Consider the following 23,474-nt stretch of genomic DNA (forward strand, 5'->3'; position numbering starts at 1 on the left):
TATTTCTGCCACCTAATCCTCTTTAACTTTTGCAGCATGCTAATGGGTTTCTGAGCAGGAACGCTGCGCATCCTGCTTGTTCTGTGCCCTCCTCGTTCTCCCTTCCTGACTGACTCCTTATCTGGTTTGTTCCCAGAAGAAAGGAGCCCCGGGAAGAAAAAGACACCTAATAGATCTGTTCTATTAGATGAGATGATGCTGTCTTTTTTTGTGATCACTTTCCTCTCTCCAGACTTTAAAAGGTACCACTGTTAGTTGTAAGTTAGAAGAAAATAAGAAAATACTGTATGGCTGGAGTTACCAAAACACCTTTTACAGCTACTGTACAGTACATTAGGTTTCACTTCCTATTTCAAATATTCAGATTTACACATTTCATCTCCTCTCAGTGCTTAAACCAGTGACATACAATTATATGTTTGTGCTTCTCGCTTCCTCCTGCTCCTGGTTTTTATTAAAATATTTCTAGTCCCCTTATCACACAAGCAATATTGACAGAAAGGGAACATCATATATCACATATTTTAATCCTAGAATCTCATATGAAACCAATAGACTGTCCAATAATTGCCGTGGTTCCTCTGGTAGCTGACTGGAGGAGCCACTCGGGTCTCACGAGGAAGACGGCGAATGTGCAAAGCCGTGGTTGACGATCGTTTTCTTGCCTTTATTCCCAAGTGTGACCACGTAGAGACGAGCAAAGAGGCACATAGAAACGAAACCCAAGCGCTAAATGCCAACATGAATTGGTTGCAATATATTTTAGGTTAACAACTAGTGAGGGAATTTATTAATTTCACTATACTGTGTTTTAATACTGAACAAGCAACTTTGATGTTGTATCATACCGCTGAGGCTCTTTCTGTGGTAAAGCTTTGTTATTATGTACGTGATAACACTGCATAATTGTGATTTGTCTTCTTATGTTGTATCTGTGGGGAGTCGTATGTAGGAAGGCAGGAAATTTCCTCTGTGTGTACTAACTTTCTGCATCCCTGTCTGGGTTATCATTGTAAAATCTACAACGGCGGCTGCGAGTGTTCTCAGACAGCAAACCAGAGGTCACTTGATGTTTTTATGAAGCAAGTCTGTTTGGAAATGAATCGTTAGTCTCGGTTTTATTGCTCAAATTACCCGAGCCGGTCCTTGTCCTGTTTGCCCTTAATTAACAAGCGTTCAATTCCCCTATTAATTAGCACAAGCTATTAGCTATTTTACATCACTCTTCATTTGTCGACAATTAAAAGGTCTATTATTAAAAGCCACGCCACATGGTTAATTGTGCAAGTGGCTCAGTGGCAGGAGGAGAGGAAAGAAGGGAGCGCATGCTGGATAAACGCGAGGAGGAGTCACGGAGCTCCGCCGCAGCAGAGTCTATCTGTCCTCAGAGGAGCCAGCGTCGCCCCTGCACTGTCACGCGCCGCCGGTGCTCGGACCCACATGGCATACAGAGGAGTCGTTTCAGAGAGCCGACGAGTGCAGCTTCACCCGCGCTGCAGCACTCGCCGGTACGCGACACAAGGTCCACACGCGCTGGGTTGCACATTTATTTGGGTATTTCATCTGGGAATTTGTATAACATTTTATCATAATCAAAACACAACATGACAGATTTGTGAGTTTTTTCCTTGTTTATAACAGCTGGTGTTAAGCATTTATAAAACTAACTGCATCAAAGAAAAATGAACAGAGTATGTTTTTGAAACTAACAAATAAACCTCCAAATTATCTTTGCAGACGGAGCGGTTCAGGTCATGGCCGTCCCTGAGAATCCAACCACTGCCCTTAACAACATAAAATTCAAAATGTGCAGAGCAATAGGAGCTAACAGGACGACAGGGCAAAAATCAGCAGGACTAAAACAGAAAGAACAGTAGAAGAAAAAGTCACGGGTAAAGAATTATGAAAGTGAACAAAGGACGAGCACGCAGGAAGTGGGGAGTCAGAGCAGCACATTCTAACGGCAGAGAAGGGGAGCGCGGAAAGACCCGCAGAGCACCAAGGTATCCTTCCTCTTTCCTTCACCCGGCCTCACCCCTCCTCACCCCTCGCCCTCCGCCAGCGCTTAACAAGTGGCGAGGGAAGCGGGCCGAAGCTGTTCTGATTGACAGAACAATTACGGCTAACACGCACGCCGATGGAGAGGCAGACATCTCCAAATAGAATTTCACCATGCTGTTGCATCACACGCGAACAGGAAGGGTTTTCTGGGAAAACGCTGTCTGTCTGTCTGTCTGTCTGTCTGTCTGTCTGTCTGACTGCGTGCATGCGTGTGTCTATCTGTGTGTGTGTGTGTGTGTGTGTGTGTGTGTGTGTGTGTGTGTGTGTGTGTGTGTGTGTGTGTGTGTGTGTGTGTGTGTGTGTTTTTGTGCGTGTGTATGCGTGTGTGCGTGCATGTGTGTGTGTGTTTTGTTGCTTCCTATAAAGAAGAAAAATCATTTACCCTTGATCAAGGTTGCTAAGCTCTAACTTTAGTTTGGCATCCCACTCCCTCAGCCCCTGACTGTTCATCTGCTCGCTCGGTTAGAGGTGTGGCTATTTTCATCCGCACACCTACTGAATGATGAAGAAGTGGAAGTTTAATTAAATGAGACACCACACATCAGAACATTTCTAACATGTTTTAAATCACAGCACTAACAAGCTAGAAATTACGAGCAGACATATATTTTACACTGTGAGGTTAAAGTAGCAAAGTCGTTCGTGTAAGACGCAAATGAATGCTCTTTTATTTAGCATGTGCACTACACACATGCCCATGAAGTCATTTAATTGTGAAATATCTTCCACACTTACGCGCTGTTCCTCCACTCTGCTCCGCGCAGGGCTCCATGTGAAGCATCTGCTGGTTGATGCAGTCAGTGTCACGCAGCCATGCTGGCCATTATCCCACTTCACTGCATTCTGGCCCCCAACAGCTGCATTATATTACGCTCTCTGACTTTCTAATTAGCTCATCTCTGAAAAGAAGGATCTTGGGCCATTCTGTGCTCTAGCAGACGAACACAAGAAGTGTGATTGGCACCTAATGTTACTGGGGGGACTGTTGACTAGTACAGCAAAATATGGTTTCCCCTATTCCTCTCAAATAGTTTGAGATTTGAAAGAAGAAAGAAAGGAGTCTGATGCTAATGACAACAACAGGGCTGTGTGTCTGATCCAAACATGTAACCTGTAGCCTGGTTCAAACTTCAGGCGAAACACTAAATAAAACTATGTCGGTGCTGCTGTTTCCTGGCTGGAGGAGTCATGGAGCAGCAGATAGAGGATAGATCCTTCACCTGTAGCAGTGAACGTCCTGCAGGACTCTAATCTGCCAGTTGTCTCTCACTGCGTTGCCCAGCTTAGACGAGAGCAGCCAAACCCAGCAGCCTCCAGCACAAAGCGATGCTGGGGCCCCGGGACATAAGGCACCTGCACTGGGAGATAAAGGCTTCAACTCCTGGGCTAATGCTGACGATTCTTTTGATAAATACAGGCATGGGGTGGTGGGTAGCGGGGTGTGGGTCCCAATCTTTTCCTGCTCACTCTCTCGTTCTCTCCTCCCTGTCTACCTGTCTGGGTAATCTCTCTTTCTTGTACTTTGTGTTTCTCCTCCTCAGCCGTCTCCCTCCGTCTCTCTATCGCTCGCTCTCTCTGTACCTTCTTTATCCTGTCCTGTGTGAGTTTGGATCAGACAGGCGAAGCTTTCCACGCTCTGCCTTTTTATTTATTCCATATCTGTAACTGTCAAACAGAAGATTGCTACTTTAGGAGCTGTCTGTTCTTTGTGGTGCTCATGGAAAGTCAAATAGAGGAGGTTGTGTTAAAAGCATCTTGACCACTTTGCGGGGACACAAACAATGTCAGCTGTGGTCTTGGAAGCTCGAGACAGTTGAAAACGGCTCTATAAGTGCATGAGCCATGTTGCCTCTTAGATGGCACAGTGCTGAGAGGAGTGGATAAAACAGTATTAGCCTGGGGAGGTAAATGGAGCCGGGCCTCGGTATCGTTACCTCCATCTGCGCCTGTCATTTATATACCTATTTATGAGAGCTTATTGAAACATAAACATGGCCAGTGAAGCATAATTAGGGTATTAAGCAAATATTTGAGACCCAAATGACCCAACAGGGCTGCAGCAAAGATTAGCGCCTCAAACGTTCCAGATTATGTCAAATGAGAAGTCAAGCGCTTTGGCAAAGTAAGATGTTACATTCGGTACTAGGACAATAATTATCTGGCAGAAAGCGTCAGTAAAACGCTTTATTTATAGAGGCAGGAGTGGGATTTGTGCGTAGTGCTGTTTGTGTACAAACGTGCACAACCTTGAAGAGTAAAACCGAAGTGAGAAGCCGCTTTATGCCAGCTTCACTGTAAATACTGTAAAAAGCAGCTCTGTCACAACACAGACACCGGCTGAGAACCCGCAACCTGCACGGCGTGGAGCCTCAGCACCGGCAGCGAGGCGGGCGAGCGAGGCGGGCGAGCGAGGCGGGCGAGCGAGCGGAGCCGCGTCACGTCGCACGGGGCTGTATCGCAGGCAGCAGTTCATCTCTCCTGTCTACGGTGTCGTGCCCATTGTCTCTTCCCATTAGCCTGCGACCGGCGCGCTGCGCTGCGGTCGTCGCGGGCGTTGGGCGAGCAGACGCAAACAGCTCAGGGTGGCAGATGCCTGGCGTTTCTGCGGATGCCCTCCATCAGCCGATGACAGATGTCAGAGCTCCTTTTGGACGGCAACACTTCATCACGCTACACTGTTCTCCCTCCTCGCCCCACTGGACACAGCAGCCCGCTTGGCAGACGCGCGCCCAGTCCCAGCGCAGCAGCCCTATTCACTCATTTGCCACACCTTTTCATCCACGCATACACAGCCACGCGCACATCTCTGCATCCATCAGTCAAGCGTTATTACATCAGACAGCAGTCATACTGGCAACCAATGGATCACATGCTAATGCACCCAGTGTGTGTGTGTGCGTGCGTGTGTGTGTGTGTGTGTGTGTGTGTGTGTGTGTGTGTGTGTGTGTGTGTGTGTGTGTGTGTGTGAAAGTGTGAGAGAAGAAAACTTCTCAGTTTTTCAGTTTGTCTTTTATAATTGCCATATAAAGTATTTAGCAAAGCACTAACGATTAACATCTATGCTACCGTTACCCCTCGTCTCCTGCAGGTACTTAGAAAAGAATAGAATAGAATAGAATAGAATAGAATAGAATAGAATAGAATAGAATAGAATAGAATAGCTGTATATATATAAAGAAATAAGTGTCTTACCACTTTGGTCTGCTGGTAGACTTCACTACAGGAGACATGCCATCTCTGTACAGGCTCTTTGTCTTGGAGAAGTTGACCACGTTGAAAATGACCCTCTGAAAGAAAATGAGAAGCCACATTAAACCACTAAAGAACTAGTGGAGTTGTTGCAGATGAATATCAACATAAGTAAACAATACAACATGTATTATTTAGGCCAGAATGTGATACAGACACATAAGTTGGTTAGTTGAGGTACGTGACTGCACGTTATGTTATTTAGTCCTCGTGTGACTACAGCCCAGAGTTGAACGTTGTCACAATAACACAACACGTTACCGTTACACTGTGCAGATACGGCCGCCGCAGATGACCCCGTGTTGCAGTAACAAAGTTAGTGGTAAAAGCAGCAGCTCGCTCTAATCTAGGAGGACATTAGGGTTCTCCCCAGAGGAACGCTGCCCGGCCGAGGCACTAAGCTGTGCCTGGAGGGCGACGCGGCGCCAGTTGCTGGGATAAAGAACTTTAAACCCGACTAAAAACATGTGGAGCAGCTCTTCTCTCCTTCCCCACGCCGTTAGCACGCGTGATTAACATCTGTGCAGGTGCGAATATGTGGAGAGAGAAATGAATAAATATATATTTTTAACAAGTCATATGAATGCCGATGGTAATGCTGCGCTGAGGTAAATGAAGCCTATTGATGGGGCATATCAAATTACCAACCAAGTCCAGGTGGTGGAAGTTAACTGGGTGCTTCTGAAATCCTATTACAGACTCCCCACCCTCCTCTTCCTCTCTTTCTTTCTCATCTCCCTCCCCCTCATCCTTTTCTCCCTTTTTCTCCTGCCTAGCATCAGAGGAATGGGGATTGCGGATTGTGGCAGGCTGATTCAGACTTAGGTAAAATGACATCTAACTGATGTTGAGACTGGCAGCAGGCTCCTGTAGCAGGGAGATAAGACCATTGCTGCTGGCATTTCAATTACACTTTACTGCCCTGCACATCTGTTGCGAGAGCTACTTTTCAGCCTTTTCCCCTGAGGCAAATACTGCCTTACTCTGACTCCACTGGCTTTCTTTGACTGCACAGCCTCTTTCCTCATTCTTTATCCACAACAAATTCAAATTGTCTTCCTCCTTAGCTTCACTCTGCACAGTGTTTGTAATCTATTTGTTCGGCCTGTTTAGCCGGGAGAGAGCCCAGACTGGGCAGGTGACAGAGGCACGGCGAAAGGGAGGCACGGGGAAGGTGAATCACGGGCGGAATGCGACACAATGCGAGGGCGACAGTCCAGCCGAGAGAAGCACTGCCACGAGGTGCTACTGGGCTGCTTCAGAGCAGTATCTGCAATTGAATCTAGTGGAGTAACAGGTTCATTAGGTGTCTGTTCTGTGCAGGATGTCCTCCGCCTGAAAGTGACAACTAATGTCTCCAACTGTTAAATATAAATGATCTGCTGTATCTACGTAATAATGTGGATGCCAGTCCATTTGGACCTTACACCCAAACGCATACACTGGAAATGACTCTGATGATACAGTAACACTATGATAGCATGCCTTACATCATTATGACCTGTAGGTGGCGATGACCTGTAGGTAGCACATCTAGTACTGACTAGAAAACCAACTACCAACAAGGTTTGGGAATTGTGAATATTACTGAATGTAGAATTTGGGACAAATTTTTATTTATATTTATTTTCTATAGAGTTTTTGGGCAACACACATAACAAGTCCACTATCTTCACCCTGGTGTTTGGAGTCACGTGTCTCTTCATTTGGCAACTTGTACAGCATTATAAGCAGTACTTACCCCGAGCAACAGGGTTGATATACAGTAGAGGTATATTCTGTCTACAGTCTGATATAAAATGTTACATACAGGTACAGTAGCTCAGTTGTAAGTTTAAATATTCATGCTAACTGACATGTATGTGCACACTACACAATGTTCTGATATTTATGTATCAGACACAATAAGACACTGCACTGAATCCACAAACATCATGGCTCATGCTGTAGCTCAACCAATGCCTGGAGTCCTGTTCTTTGTATGAAAGCAATAAATCTGATCCTGGACCTCCCCGTGTGTCTAGCAAGTTAGAAAACGTGAATGAAACAAACTGCTGAGGCTAATTCTCCAGATTGTTAGACGTTAAAAAGCTTCCACGCGCGCGTGAGCGAATGTACACGTGTGTCACCCTGAAAGATTTAATTAGGCTGAGAGGAGTTAGAAGAGATTAACATCCATGCTGTCTGAGCTGTCATGTCGACAGAGCGTGTCAAACCCCTGCGCCTTCCCCATCACCGCTGAATGGCAGACTGGAACAGGTGTCTCTGCGGTGTCACAGTAGACACACACACAAACAAGACACCAACTTAAATAGTGCATCCTCGCACTCATAGCCAGAAAAAACACAACATAATAGACTTGGTACTTAATGAGGTAGCCAGTACCCAGTCATGATCTAAAACTAAAGTACTACTTCAGTATTCAAACTCATCTTGCTTTTCTACATACAGTAACATTGCTCTGACTTAGAGCTGTGTACAGGGATCAAAGCAGACACGTTCAGGATGCTTCAGGTGACGGTATAAACACCTAACTTCAACGTTCTTCCAGGACAGCCATAGGGACTGGCACTGAAATAGCCGTGCCGGTGCCACATCAGGATAGAATTGCATTTAGGGCCAAACGCTGTGTTTTGATCTCCATCGACCCAGAATGTGGCCAGATAGCATTGCTTCCTGGAAGAAACCGTGTTAAATTATTAAAGGGGACATTTTAAATGCATGGGCTAAAACCTCTACAGACAGAATGAGCCATTTGTCCTTTGCATAGTGATTGTTGAGCAGACCGACGGACAAAAAAAATAACTAATATAGAATTACTGTCGTTGACATGTATCTGTAGATTTTAAATCATTAAAATCAAATTAAGCTTTAACTGTTCACTTTGATGTTTTTATGTCAAAATATGTTTAAGCATTGATACTGCCTAGAAATCAAACATTATTTTAGGTGGGTCCAGCTTATAGCTTCATCTACACGTCATCTTTCAAAGCTAGACTCTTTTCTCACTTTATCATGAACACACATTCCCGCACCATGCTGCCCAGTGGTCGACACAAGACAACAACGCGACCGAGACGAATTGTGCGATCTGGTTTCAGCCAAAGCATCGCCCAATGGTGCTTCAGGGAATCACCTTGGTTACACTGGGGCTCCTCTACACCAACGAACGGAGCGGATCTGTAAGCTCTGTCCGTAGCCATCAGAAACAAGCCCGCTGATCATTTCTGGCAGCTCTGCCTGTTCCTCTCTTGTTGTCTTTGATCAGTCTGATCACTGACACACAGCTTGCCAACTACCCACAGTATTCAGGACTACCTGACACCAATAGGGGCCTAATACACACATCCAGAGATCAATGCAGGCCCACAAAGGGTAGAACACAGTAAACAACAAATACAGTACAGTACACTACATACCAATACTATTTAGACATAATGTATTATGATGCACTGCGACTGCCTCATTTACATGAAACAACAGTGTAAATGTATCAATAAATAAAAAATAATAAAATAATTACTGCAGGTAGTACTTCTCCTCATCTATTTATACTGTAGCATGTTAATGTAGTTAATGTACTGTAGTGAAAACAGTAATGCCACGCATCCATCCATCCATGCTTTGTCATCCGTTTATCCGGGGTGGGGGTCGCGGAGGCAGCAGTCTGAGCAGAGAGCGCCAGAATGTACTGTAGTAATCATTGTTTTGTTGTTGTTTCAGTTGCCCAGTTCACCAGTAACCAGTGGGACTGAACCAGTACTGTACCTACTGTAACAGCAGTTCTACTGTATCACATACAATTCCAATGATACAGTACGTTAGTGGAGCACACTGAACCTCATTGGCAGTTCTCATTTAGATCTTGTTGGATTATGTTAGGAACACACTAATTAACTGGTGTAATAAGAGCGATTGGGTTTTATTGTAATAGCTTGTACTAACTAAGTATTATGGTTTCAAACTACTTACTTTAAGAAGGTACAGGCTTCAGGGTGGTTTAAATGTTTTTGATATGGCACACATACATCTAATACAGTAATATGGATTGTAAATATCAAACTAACCTGTCACAAAATGCTGCTGGTTGTTTATTTTAACACTCAAACAAAAAAAGGAGTATTTCCAGTGAGTTTGGGTTGAATCCCTAGGGTGGCATTATGATGAAGGCCTGCTCCAGGAGGGCAAGTCAGCTGTGGCTGAGCTGCTGTAAAGCCACAGTGAGGCAGGTCACAAGGTAGCAGTAGGTGGGATAACGGCGTGACAGGGCAACACAGAGGGAGAGCCCGCGCCCCCGTGGGAGCGGACAGAGGTCGCGGTCCTGTGTGTTCAGGGTGGAACACGTGTGAGTTTGCATATCAGAAACAGACAGGAAGACAGGGAGGACTCCTTTAGGAGCACATGCACAACCTTGAGTAGCTGACAGGGCGCTCACAGTCACATGCTGCAGTGTGACCGAGAAGTGAATGTCAAACTACTGTGTGTCACCACATACTGTACACTACTACTGTACTACTACTACTACTACTACTACTACTACTCTGTGTCACTTGCCTACGTTTTCTTTTTCACTCTTAGACTGATGTTGGTGCTGACAGTTTTGGTCCCCAGTGACCAATGTCAGTTCAAGGTGCTGACACCAGGAAGCGCAGGACGGAACCCTTTAAACCTTTTACAGGTACACAAACACACACAGACATGGAGACAGTGAAAGACACGTATACTCCAGTCCCATACTCAGCTCTCTCGCTCTCTCTCTCTCTCTCTCTCTCTCTCTCTCCAAAGCGCACCTGAGGGTAAACTGACAAAACAACACAGTAATATTCCTACAGTAGTTTGTTTGTACTTAGTCTGAGATGCCCCATGGAGAAGTGAGCTAATATGCAGAGGAAGTTGTGAGATACCTAGCTATTGATCCTAGGGGCCACAAGTCCCTGCAGCAGCCTTTTAAATGTCAGCTTTTAATTTCCTTCTCCCTCCTTCACTGAAAAAGATTTATTCAAAGCAGTGCTGTTCCAGGAGATATCAGATAGCACTGTGACAGTCTTTTAAAGAGCTTTTGTTTGGTTTAGGCATTCATGGCTTTTTGTATCAGACTCTTTTATTCAAGCGGAGGAGCAGGAAGTTTCTGCATTGAGCACAGAGTTGAAAGGCAATCTCTCCCCTCCATTGTCAGGCGATGTACAACTGGAACTTCTTTAATTAGGGACGCTCGTTCAGAGTGACAGCAGTGGCCAATACCCTCCAGACACTGATGGAGGTCACACGCGCAGACACACACAAAAGCGCCGCAGGTTCATAAACGCGCAAGCAAACACAACAGGTGAAACGTTCACCTTTTGTATTAGGCATGACTATTCCACAGCTCACACAAAAAGGCACACAAGCAGCGACAACCCAATGATAAACATTTGCTCACCAGTACTCAAATCTTTCATAGCTCTCATTTAATTAGCCGGCCACATACTGCACATGATATGACCAGACAACAACAGCATCACACATTCATGTTGTGCTTGGATAATTAGTGTCTTTGTGTTTTTATCAGCAGTGTGTGCTTTTCAGAGTGGCTATGTGCAGAATGCGTCATGATCTGCTGGCCGCATGATGTCAGAAAGGACTCTAATTGACACAGTGCTCAGAGAGCATCTTGGCAAAAGAGTCCATAACGCTTCTACATGCAGCAGCTCCCCTTCTGAGAGAACCCAGCCCACAACAGCGTTACAGCCATGAAAACAGAAATGTGAAGCAGATATTATACACACACATAATACCACTGTAGCATATATTTGTATCCAGATGATAATAACGTAGCGAAGTATTATAATATTGAAGAAGCACCCTAAGTAGAAGGGACACAGTGTACTATAGTATAGCTATAGTATCTATAACAGATAAAAGGAGAAGGAGCTTCCGAGTTGAGCCTGTGCCGCTCTGACGAGGACAGAGCTGAACGAGTCCACCTCCACTAACTCAGCAGCAGCACTGCCGCTGCCACAAGCGTTCAGCGGGGAATGAAAAGAGCAGCTTTAACAGTCAACCACTGCACTTCTCCCCCTCTCCCGTCCCGTTTCCTCTGCACATTTGTCTTCTCACCTGCTCTCCCCCCTTCGCCTCGCGCTTTAAACATGGAAGAGTTAATTTGCTCATTCTGCAGGCAGCATCTCTTTTCTATTTATCTTTCTATTTGTGTCCCCCCCACTCCCTCTCTCTCTCTCTCTCTCTCTCTCCGCCTCTTTCAGGCAGGGCTGTGTTGTCAGGCCCTTCCAGAGCAGTGGGGTTGTCAGGAGTGATGGATGACTATCAACCTTCTGCTGTCTTCCACTTCGCTCCTGGGAGATTTACAGGCTCGCTGACTACCAGGCATGAAAACCAATCTCTCTTTCTCATTCTTCCCTCCCGTCCTCCATCCATGCCCGCCTCGCTCCTTCCATCACACTCGTCTATTTCAACCCCCTCTGTTACAAAAAGAGCTTTCATAATGTAGAGATGTGTGCAAAACAACATTGAAATTTGTGTGGACAGAGGGAAGCGATTGCTTCTCTTGAGCATTACTGTGGGTGTGTCAGAGAGGTGCAGTACCTCGGAGTGATTCGTCTCGCGTTTGACAGGCTCTCTGGCCCATCTTCATCTTCATCGTCTCCACTGCTTCCAGCTCCTTCACAGACTAGCAGCACACGATCATCCATGCATGTTCGGCTTGCTGGTGGTAATTATAACATCGGAAAAAGGTGCTGGGCTAATTGCTGTTTAAAAATAGTAATTGCTTTATTATCACGACCATTTTTTGGTAATGATCGTTCAAAGGCATTATGTTAATGCAATTAAACGGTTTCATTATTATTCCCGCTTGCACTAACTGACAGTGCGTTCTGAGACGAGGCTGCTAAATGAAGTTGTTTTGAAAAAGCATTTGCTGTGATGAGTGGACAAAACAAGCAAAGGAAGCTGAAGAAAGACTCTGCTAAACAATTCTGTCATCTGCTTATGAGTTTACAGTTTCTGTTGTCAACACCGTCCTTATGGAAAAAGAAAACACCCAACCGGCTGCAAATTGTAGCTGCCGAATCCCTGAAAATTATATGTTTACACAGTTTCGAGCAGGTAGAATAAAACTGACCACAGTACGGTCACAGAGTAAACACCGGAAACAGTCAGAGAAAGACTAGGACGTCATGCTTACGCATTATGAAATATCAGATATCCTTAGATTTCAGAACCATTTCCTTTAACCACCACCTTTCAAAAACCGTCAAAGGAGGAAACCCATATTTGCATTAATTTGCAAATTCAGCAAAGAAACCATGCTGGCTAGTAGAATAAATATCAGCTTTAATATGCACACAGTGCTGACACCACTCTTCAAAAGGAAGGTAATAGACGTAAATGACATGTAAATGTTATTTAGATTGCCATCTAATAGCATGCAAAGCAGAGCTGTGTCTCGCCTTATCAAACATTTGAATTAGAAGATGTGGCCCCAACTGGATCTTGACCTGCATATAGTATTAATACCTGTGAGTAGGGGTACGAGTGTGCATCCATGGGTGTACTGTGTGTGATCTCTACTCCATAATGATGTCTGGTCCTCTCCATCAGCCCACTACTGTACGAGGTTTATACAGCGTAAGTGGTAAACACACGTGTGACACGTGGTGGGCTCATTAAGGAGAATTCTCCTGTCCTTTCCCTGAGCTCAGACAGCCAAGCGTGAAGGCTAACGTTACTGTAGCTGTATAGGGGCCGTGTCAGGGTTGTACCGCTCAAGTCTGTACGCACGCTGAGTGACGTGGGTTGACAATAGATGTACGCAAACAGCAGAGTGCACAGTTTCAGGTTATAAAGAAAGAAAGTTCAAAGATACATGAGCTGATCAATCCTAATCAAAGCGGTGAAACGCTTTTGCATGTCTGCACCAGGAAATATGGTGTTTTTGCCCATAATTTGCATTCATTACAAAAAGCCCCCCCATTGGTCAGACACCACACTACTGCCAGGAGCCACATTGAAGAAAATGAGTCATTTGTAGTTGTTGTCTACAAGGAGAATTGTGGATTCACACAAGTGTCTGTCTGCGCATCTATGCCACAAGTGTGAAGTCTATAAATACGCTGCGGCTGGTCATTTTACTTGACCACAGCCCCACCACCCTGCAGAGGCGCCGTCTCTCTCTCTCCCTCCATCATTTCCCAAGCAGACGTGAATATGCAGATGTGAGCGCAACACAGTGCGGTGGGAGGAGCCGAGCAATAAAATCATAAATAAACAGGAGCTTTGGGGGTTTTCCTGCCACAGTAACTGCTGCCATTTGACCTCAGGCGGTCTGTGGAGGGCAGGGATGATAGATCTGCCCTTCTCCGTCCTACAGCTGTTCACACATCAACAGCAGAAGTTCCAATTAAAACGCTGAAGTGGCGGCATTTTTATCGTCACTGACACTCCAGAGGCCTGTGTGTCACTTCAGGCCTGGATGAGCTGATGAAGGAGACTTGGTGAAGGGAAAGAAGTTAGGGAGGTTAATGAGAGTCCAGTACTACTGGCAATCCATGCACATGTACTGTCTTCTCTCTGCGCTGCTGCCACGGGCCTTCACTGTGGCACACGTTTTGGACTAATTTAAAGCGCTGCTGAAAACACTGAGCTCAAGAAATTTCAAAGCCCGTGTGAAGGCTGCATGCCTGTTTACACAGCAGCTCCGCGTCTGCGAGAGGATGGAGGTCGAAGGACGCTGAGGATCATCCCTGACAGCCATGCTGCGTCAGCAGGAAGTGATGTCACGGCTCAGTGTTGTGGATGTGGCGGTGGGTCTGTGGGGGCACTAACCCTATAGAGTGCTGAGAACATAAATGTACTGTAGAATGAATGCTGAGTGGCAGATACCCATGGAATCCTAAATCATACACTGTAGCCTCTGACATGATGGTTGGCAACATTACTGTAATAAGAATAAATAAAAGTATTACAAAAGTAGCAAACTATCACTTTTACATTCTAATTTTCGTACATGTTAAACAGCTAGTGAGTTTCAGATGTTCTGATCCGTATACAAAACTAAATACGGTCCAGTCATACTGTAACCCAGTTCCTTGTGGAACAGGAGATGCAGAATGTAAAATATATTATTAACACACACACAAAAAGAAAAACTTTCCAACAAGATCTGCAGGCCTGACGTGATGCTGCTGTCACTTGTGTTCCCTAAAGGTGGCACAAATTGGACGGTACAGCAGGTCTAGTACTGCACAGGGTGTCTAAAGGTGCAGGTGGATGATATTGGCTGCGCCTGCTTCTAGGTGCTCTACTCCTGTGTTTTGATCATTTACGCCAGGACATTTTTACAACTTGTGAGGAGAGGACAAAGTGGATCCGACCATCATCGCGGCAACAAGATCTAGAGAATATTGAATCTAGATTAAGATTAAACCTATAAATCACAGGGAAATGTTTTATGCTTGCGTGACGTCACATGATACATCTATAGTACATACATGTGGCATCATCCATTCATTTGCACTGGAGCCAGTTTAAAACGCAGAGCAGCAGTTTAAGGTCTGTACCACATTTTCCTTGGTAGAATATTGAAGAATAATGTTAAGGCTAGGGCGGCACGGTGGTGGTAGCACTGTCGCTTCACAGCAAGAAGGTTCTGGGTTCGATTCCCGGAGGCTGCCCTGGTGCCTTTCTGTGTGGAGTTTGCACGTTCTCCCCATGTCTGCGTGGGTTCTCTCCGGGTTCTGCGGCTTCCTCCCACAGTCCAAAGACGTGCACAGTCCAAAGACGTGCATTAGCAATATTCAGGTGTAATTAGTCTCTGCTTGGTCCAAACACAACACAATTTGTCCCATAATAAACCCAAGCACCTTTGGAAAGCAACTTGTTCATGGGACATTTATTCTTAGTTGGCTATTTGGGCTTGAGAGGTTATAAAAATAATTGTGTTTACCTCCAGCTCACCGTCACAGTGTAGGTGCACATACTGTACTGCAGAAGCATACAGTACAATCACAACCAGGCATGCTTACTGTAAAAGCCTTCTACAAAGCCTAACTAATATTTTTATTTCCAATGCTCTGCTTTCTGTCATTCTGAGTCTGTTTCTTTGTCTGCAAATGATGGAAGCATCAAAATGGACAACACAGCTGCACCTGGCACTCAGAGTGCATAGAAGATAAGGAAAAGGCAAATTACGGTAACACAATGCTAGGTCGAAGTCGTGGGATGAACCATGTCTGAGCCTGCTAATGGTTCAGGGTAACTGTGGCTATGTCGAAAAGGAAACGCATCATTGCTCTGGGACATTGAGAGAAGAAGGAAGTATGGAAGATGTGTTCAATATCTTTTGAATGGACTGTGCTGCAGCATTAATGTGTGGGGTAAAGATTGGACATAACAAAAAGTGATAGTATTCCTTCAGTTGACTGATTACAGTCTGATAAGCATGGAAAACACCACACCCATCATCGATTGCCAGCAAAACAGATCAATAAATCACCACCAGCAGACATGGCAGATAGCAGTGTAACACAAGGCATATCTACCAAAATATACGGTCAGAACTGGACGTAGCCTAGTTAACAGGTAAAGCTTCATTCAGCTAATTGGCAGAATTTAGAAGCATGATATTGACTGTGGATCTGCTATCCACAGTCACACAGTAGGTGTTTTCAAAACAGAAACACTTACAGTAAGGTGAGTCTCAAGATGGAGAAAGATGGAGATCATCTTTCTGGCAGCAGTGAGATACAATACTACTGACCTACCTCCACAAATTAAATACCCAGAAGAAAAGGCTCAACTGGCAACTTCAACTAAGAACATCCCAGTTGAAGTTGGCCAACAGATGGACCAAGGGTTGCCCAAAGACATCAATATATATATATGAAGCAAATTGAAACTTGATTACTTCCAGAAGACAGAGAGACCATTTGGTGTGGCACTGTATTTGCTAGGGTCAGGGGGATGCAGGAGTATTTCAGGTGAGGCCACTGGGCTAGATGGGACACTCAGTCAAGCTCTAAATCCCAGGGAATTGGTGTAAGTCACCCAGTCCACCTCTAAAGCTTTGGTAGGAATGGGATTCTGAGGGCTGAGGCCACAGGCTTCACCCTTGAGCCCCAGGAAGAAAAGGTGGTCTGAAAAGAGCGGTGGCAAAAATGGACCTCGGCTTGATTAAATGGTCACTGAGTCGGAAAGCAGCTCTGATGTGATCTGTGACCTCGTACTGCCCTGGAAAAAAATCTTTTTTAAAGAAATGATTAAATGAAAGCACCTTCAAAAGGAGCCTGGAGGGACCGCAGTGAAGCGCATGGACCGGTGGGAGGGTGCAAGGTCCCCACTTAGCACAAACACTGAAGGAGGGAAAATGGGTTTGTGAGAGGGGTGGGCGTAAGCTCAGACCTAATACCCACTTGCTCTGAACTAAGAAAAAGAGAAGACGACAAAGAAGATAAAGAGCCAGAAAAGGACACACAGTGACCAAGTGATCTAGTAGCAGCAGGGCAGTAGTGCTGTGGACTGGGTCTGGGAGCTGCAGCTCAGGGCAACACAACAGAGCAGAGAAACAAGAGTGTGGTGGGTGGCAGCGCAGACAACTTTGATTCCTCACACTTTCCTTCCTCTCACAGCATTTTGATGGGGAGTTCAGAGCACCTCTCGAGGGAAGCAACACATCTGAAAGTGAATTAAAGAGCAAAGACCTCAGAGAGCCACTGGGAAACCCCCAGAGGAAACCTCGGTCAGCTGGAGCTGTGTTCGATTGGAGAGCAGCATTTAAACTATGAACAATGTCAAATAATGTACCTTTGTATTTAGAAAACACGCAAGGAGGACTTCTCCATCCAAAGGACAATACACAGTCAAACGGCACTGTATTCTATATGCAGCACATTGGGACGCATGTCTTTACAGTCCATTGTGGAAATGAAGATTGCCATAAAACAACACTGGGCAAATGGGCACGAGACCTGGAATCACAGATGTAACAACACATCACTTTCTCTTGTTAAAACGTTTCTTAAAAAGCAATTAAAAAAATGCTAAAATGCCCTTCAGATGCAGTTCAACCATAGTGCACTGTGTTCTATAATCTCACGTTCAAGGATTAGCTAGAGATTTACTGTGGGGCTTTTGGAAAACACAATGTCCTTGGAATAAGTTATAGCACATGTATTTTAAGTTTCTACTCTTAAATAAAGTTCACAAACCACCAGGGAAGTTTATATGTGGACAAAGAGCATAAATACTTGGCCAGGCACAAACAAGGATTTTTTTTATCTGTAATGAGAAAAAAATATTTCCTTCAGGTCCAGGTAAATGTACTGGTATGTATTTACCATCTACGCGCAGAAATGCAACACTATGTCAAAACTGGCTTCAATTATATCCAGAATATGGTTGTTACAGCAGCCAAATGGCATGAAAATGTCATTAGATGATCACATTTTGCTGCGCTCCTGCTCCCTGTTCCCTCTTCTTCCACTGGTTTATCACCAGCAGAGAGAGACATGTGGGAAGGCTTTCTCATTACTACACTAACATTCACTTACTAATCTCACAGCAGTAACAATCTCATTCTGCAAATGTCATTATGGAGCTTAACACAGTTCATATTTATTTCTCAGCAGAGAAGAATGCAGAATTCAGCAAAAAAAATAATGCAGAGACAGCCCATAAAAAGACAATTATGCAAAAGTATTTGTTGCTAAAGCCTCTATTTTTTTCTGCCCAGACATGATAATGAAAAATACTGCAGCATGTATAAAATCACAATTTGCGTCCAAAGTCAACACAATAGCACACTGATGCTATACTCGCTCTACACTATCAACTAATATACTGCATGTGGCCAATTATAAACATGGAATGAACATGACTTACATTTTAGACTAACAAATAATTACAGGAATTACAGAACAACTCTGTGTTTCTAGTCATTTAATGCTTCACTACTCACAGTTTCACAGCCTCACCACTGCTCACAGTTTGATTTCAATCAACTCATTTCAAACATCTAATAAATAAACCCAAATTTAATATGACATGTTTGAGTATGCTTAATTTAGTCACTAGTCTAGTGCAACCACAATGCATAATTAAAACCTAGATTCTTTAAAGGTACTAATTCCATACTAGAATTATTGTGTAGTAATGAATTGAGTCATGGCTTCATCTTGTTTTTCGTTCTCTCTTGTTCTCGCTCTTGCACAATACCAACCTGATTGTTTCCTCTTGGGGAGAGTAGAAGTAACAGAAATGGTCAGTGAAAACACTTGTTAAAAGCCAAGTCGATTATCCTGGTTCATTGTTCTGCAGAGACTGACACTTCTACAGAGCCACACTATCCCAATCAGAGCATGTGTAATCACACCGACATTTTTACAGCAATCAGACAGAGCAGAGGAGGGGGCTGAGGCTTTAGACACAGCAGAGGAACTGCTGCCTCAAATCATGTCTCTATAAAGCCTTGATTAAAACAAATTTAGAAAGTCAAGCGGCCAGGCCATGACAAACCATCACAGTTAGAGTCTAGTAGAAGGGGAAAAACACAGGCAGAGATGGCAGAGTGTTTTGTCGGTGAAGGATTATCCTAAGGAATTCTCGTCTCTCACGATAATCCATTCTTATCACTTGTCACGTTCAAAGAGGTATAAATTGGAACGGACGCTGGGACAGAGTTTGGTAAATTGAGAGCTTTATGACCAAGGAGAGCGGCGCTGGAGACAAAGTGAAACAAAGTGAGCTTCAAGTGTCTCTCTCCCCGGCCGAGTGAGTTGTCTTTGCAGAGCCGCCACCGCTCAGGAGATCTGTGCTGCTCTGCTGCAAATTACAACTCCTCTTTTCAACTTGTATTCACAGCAACATATCAAAGCAACCACTAGAGCAATGCAGATTGTTCCTGGTGGAAAGTGTGAAACAAAACAGTTTACGGGTGATTTTATGTGTCTGAGGCCTGCTGCCGACTGCAGGAGCGAGCAGCTGCTCCATCTGTGCCAGAGGAGTTTTCAAGATCACCACGTTAGCAAGGTTGTTAAAGAGCCACATCAGCCCTCCATCCGTGGATTATGGCATCCACTTGTAATTACCGTCCGACGCTCATGAGTTCATCTGGCACGGCTTCTCCTCCAAATTGTGATTCTGGGAAGCATCACAACTAAAACTTTGGCATTGTGGGAAGTGTTCCGACAAACAATGCAGGACTGGTAGCATCTGGTGTTTAACCCTGCCTATCACACTCCTTGTTCAAACTTAAAATCTCATTTGAAGACATCCTCTTCCTTAGATATGGAGCACAAATAAACCTATTCTGCTTTGAATTGCTTACAAAGGTTATTTTTGCTGTTTTTTTATTGACTCAAAGTGGGACACACCTGAGGACTGGCTCAGATTTCTATCACAGACGATGGATTTCTTGCCTGTGACAGTGTGGAAAACAGCTGATGTGCGAGCAAACTGTGGGCACCGCATTGAAGACTGGTCAGAGAGTCTGCAGCTTACATTTAAACAAAGAGACACAGAGGCAGAGACGATGCGGACCCCTTAGCTGTGACTCGTATTAGTCAAAAATTCTTTTCCAGGGCCTGGATGTGAATACGTGACTAGAAGCATTGTGTATAGAGGGTGACAGAGGACTAAAGCTGCTGTTGTTATGCTAACACGCGGCTTCCACTGAACAGCCACTGTAGACACTGTGTAAGGCACAGATATGGAGAAACAGATGTACAGTTCTACACACAAATCCCACCCAGCTTGATCCCTATGGATCAGCTAGAGAACATAAAGTGTGTGGGGGAAGGAATATGATGTTCCCTGGGAGGAGACGGGAGTGAAAGGGAAGCGAGAAGGTGACATTCACGGAACAGTGGAGGGCTGACACAAGCAGTGCCAGGCTTAGGCCGCAGACGTCTCAAACAGCATCCACGTACTGCTCCTTTAGCAGCACTTTCCACGTCTGTTTCTTTGCCTGTTGGTCTGTCTGGAGCCTGTTCTGGGCCAGCTAGCAGCCAGATATCATTATCTCCTTGACTCAGGGCAGAGTAATCTGCCTGCCTGCTCCTGCTTTATTGAGTTGGATAAATATAATATGCGCCTCACAACCATTATCTACTACAGAACAGCCTTATTTATCCAGCAGGCAGAGGCACTGGAGCATTCGAACTGGCCTCTTTCTCTTTGATGGAACTACACTCAAGTGATGGAAGCCTTTGAGCAGGCATCCGTGGGATTTGAACGAGTGGAGAAATTAACAACCTGAAATAAATCAGTCATGCAGACAAACTGTGACACTAAACCTTTAAAAGTTTTGTTAAAGTAATGACAGGTCGAACTAAATGCGGGAACTGGAGTAGAAAGAGCCACTGTCACTGGACTCTGCCAAGACATGTGTCATTTCAGCCAGCACTCCATAATGACACATCTATGTTCAACTGACAAATACCTCCAGCAGCTGCAGGGTTTATGGTTCCTGTCTGTCAGAACATTACTTGTAGGACTTTGACACAGGCTGTTTACTTCCTGTCATCATTATTAGCTCTGATTATAGAGTCTGTGATCATTACTCAACCAGGTGGGTGGTGCTTTAATCGTGATAATCAAGCCAAAACCCAAGCGGCACATAAAGTACAGTAGTACAGTAGAAGGCCGGGGCTTCTGGGATCCCTAGACCCCGTTGATACTTTAGCCCTGCCTGACCCCAAGAAGGTATTTCAATTTAAAGCATGATCATTTCATTTCCCCTTCTCATTCTATGTTCTGTGCTTTAATTGCATTGACTGTATTTGATTACTTATGCAACAGGAATTTATTTGGTGAAGCTCTGACATGTTATTTTGTCTAACTGACAGTGACGACAGATTAAAATGCTCCTCATTTATCCACACAAAAAGCACAGCTATGGGTCTATAAAGTTGTTTTCATCAGAAAGACCTTTGGTTAAAACAGCAGTTTTTCTAAGTCATAACATTTGCTGGCAAGGAGCTTGTAGATACAGGAGAGGAGAGACAGCCCGATGTGGAAGAGGTGAGGCAAAGGATGCCCTCTCTTGTCTCACTCTGTGAGGCGTTGACAGGTAGAGAAATAGATCATTGGTCCATGACAGCTCCGGGTGACCCAGCGCTATCATGCAGTATGCTGCCTGTGGAATGAGCTAACTGATGCAAGTCACAGCCAGCTCATTCATGCTCCTACTACGTAAGTGCCGTCCCTCTGTTCTCTCCTGATAGCTCCACCTATGTTTCACCCTGACACCTTGCCCTGTCCTTCACTGCTGTTAATGTTAATGAGAAGACATCCTGTGAAGCAGCTTAATCACAGGGCAAGCACATCATTGATCACATCATAGGATGTTTTGTTAGCCATGTGAAGGACTGGTCTGCCTTCTGTCCAATTTATGTTGGGATGGGTTCCAGTCCTGGTGGCCCAGTGTCCCTGAACTGGAATAAGTGTGACAAGACAATGAATAAATGTAATGAATAACAGTTATACCCTGAATATGGGGAGGGACCGAAGGCCTGGTCCTGGCAGTATGCTGGTCTCAGCTGCCATGTAACTGCCAGATCAGTAAAACGGGGATTAACCACAGGCCACATACTCTGTGTTCTGTCTCCATTGTCCTTCATTATCCTTTGAAACAGTGTCTCCAGTTGGATGTCTGTGTATTTCTTCATTTATTCTCTGGTGTGTGCTCCATATTGCTCTCCAGTCTGTCCTCCGCTGTCCCTATCTCCTCCCATCTATCTCTTTCACTAAATAAGCCCCCATCTGAGGCAGCTACTACATTGTTGAGATTCAGTAAATCAACTAAATTAAAATAAGAACAACAACGATGTTTGTTACATTCGAAGGGATTACATTTTTTATTAAAATGATAAATCACCACCCAAACAGGCCCAACATCCACGAACAGGACAAGCTTTATAGAAACACACACAACTAATCCACAATCCAACAAACTAATTGACTAGTCTCATCCACTACCCTGAATTTGCAATTCTTAAGTTTCATCCAGGCGCCAGAGGTAGAAGTCAAATGAAAGAGAAGGAGAATGAGGGGAAAAAAGACAGTGTCCCTGCTGTCAATGCAATGCATTAGGGGGATACAAAGCAAGCCATTACTGCTTAGCATTTGTTGAATCTTCCAGTGCCCAAATAGTGACAGGTCTATTTCTCTACCGTTAGTGAACGAAGCAGGCAGAGCAGAGGACACCTAATTACCCAGTATTGTGAGGCACAATAACACTCTTGATAAGCCTGACGACAGAACAAGCTGTGCGTGAGTGTGCGTGTGTGCATGCGTGCGTGCGTGCGTAGATTCATATGCATGTGTGCACTCGTATGTGTAGCAATGCTTGCATGCCTTAGTTGTGGTTTTGTGTGTAGCTTTCCGTGGACCCACATATGTTTTGTTTCATTTACACGTTGCTGCAGAGCCACTGTCTTGCTCCCTTCAGTGATGGAGGGGCCTGTCTCTGTGTCGCAGAGTCTATATCTACAAAGCCGTAGTAGACAGTGGCAACCTGATAATGTGTTCACTGCAGAAAAAAATAATGACTTTCCAGCTGAGGTTAATGGACATGTTAACACACAGCAATGATTTGTTTAAAAGGAAATGACCGCAATCTATATTTGGTCATTTTTTGTAGCGCAGTCTCAGAATCCAACGCACACACACTTCGACAGTAACACTTCACATACACACGGACATGTTGTGCACCTCTCATCTATAAATCTATAATAGATGTGTGCAGTTTCACTGGGAACAGTTTTTCCATTTATGCATTTACTGCAATTTGAACTAATCCATGGATAACCTTCTTCTGGCCTTGGATAAAATACGCCATATCATTTGAATGTATACACACAAGTTGTGTTAAGAAATGACCAGACTTAGAAGAAATCAAAGAGGTGGCTAAGGGGGGGGGGTGACGAAGGAAATGAGCAGGGCACCAAGAACAACGCGGACTGACCAATAAATTCTGCCTCTAGTGACGTGGTTGAGCCGTAAAACAAAGCAGTGTTGTCCATTTGAGGGCACAGCTGTCTGTCTGAAAATAATGCAGGAATAATTAGTAGGGTGTTAAGAAGAGAACCTGACGGCTGACAACCATCCGGGCTCATAAATCAAACAGTCTGGGCTAAAAACACAAAGCTAATGTTGGCCAGTATGAACAG

At 44.6% G+C, this 23,474-nt stretch overlaps 1 protein-coding gene across 1 annotated transcript in view; it reads right to left on the minus strand.

Annotated features, from left to right (window-relative positions):
• Window positions 1–23,474, minus strand: part of agbl4 (AGBL carboxypeptidase 4) — a 226,899-nt gene that overhangs the window by 149,717 nt on the left and 53,708 nt on the right. Inside the window, exon 4 of the mRNA XM_029145963.3 lies at window positions 5,254–5,348. Within this exon, the coding sequence (XP_029001796.1) occupies window positions 5,254–5,348 (95 nt within the window). The remainder of the gene's footprint in view (window positions 1–5,253; window positions 5,349–23,474) is intronic.

Source organism: Betta splendens, chromosome 4 (genome assembly GCF_900634795.4).
Source record: "Betta splendens chromosome 4, fBetSpl5.4, whole genome shotgun sequence".
Taxonomy (NCBI): domain Eukaryota; kingdom Metazoa; phylum Chordata; class Actinopteri; order Anabantiformes; family Osphronemidae; genus Betta; species Betta splendens.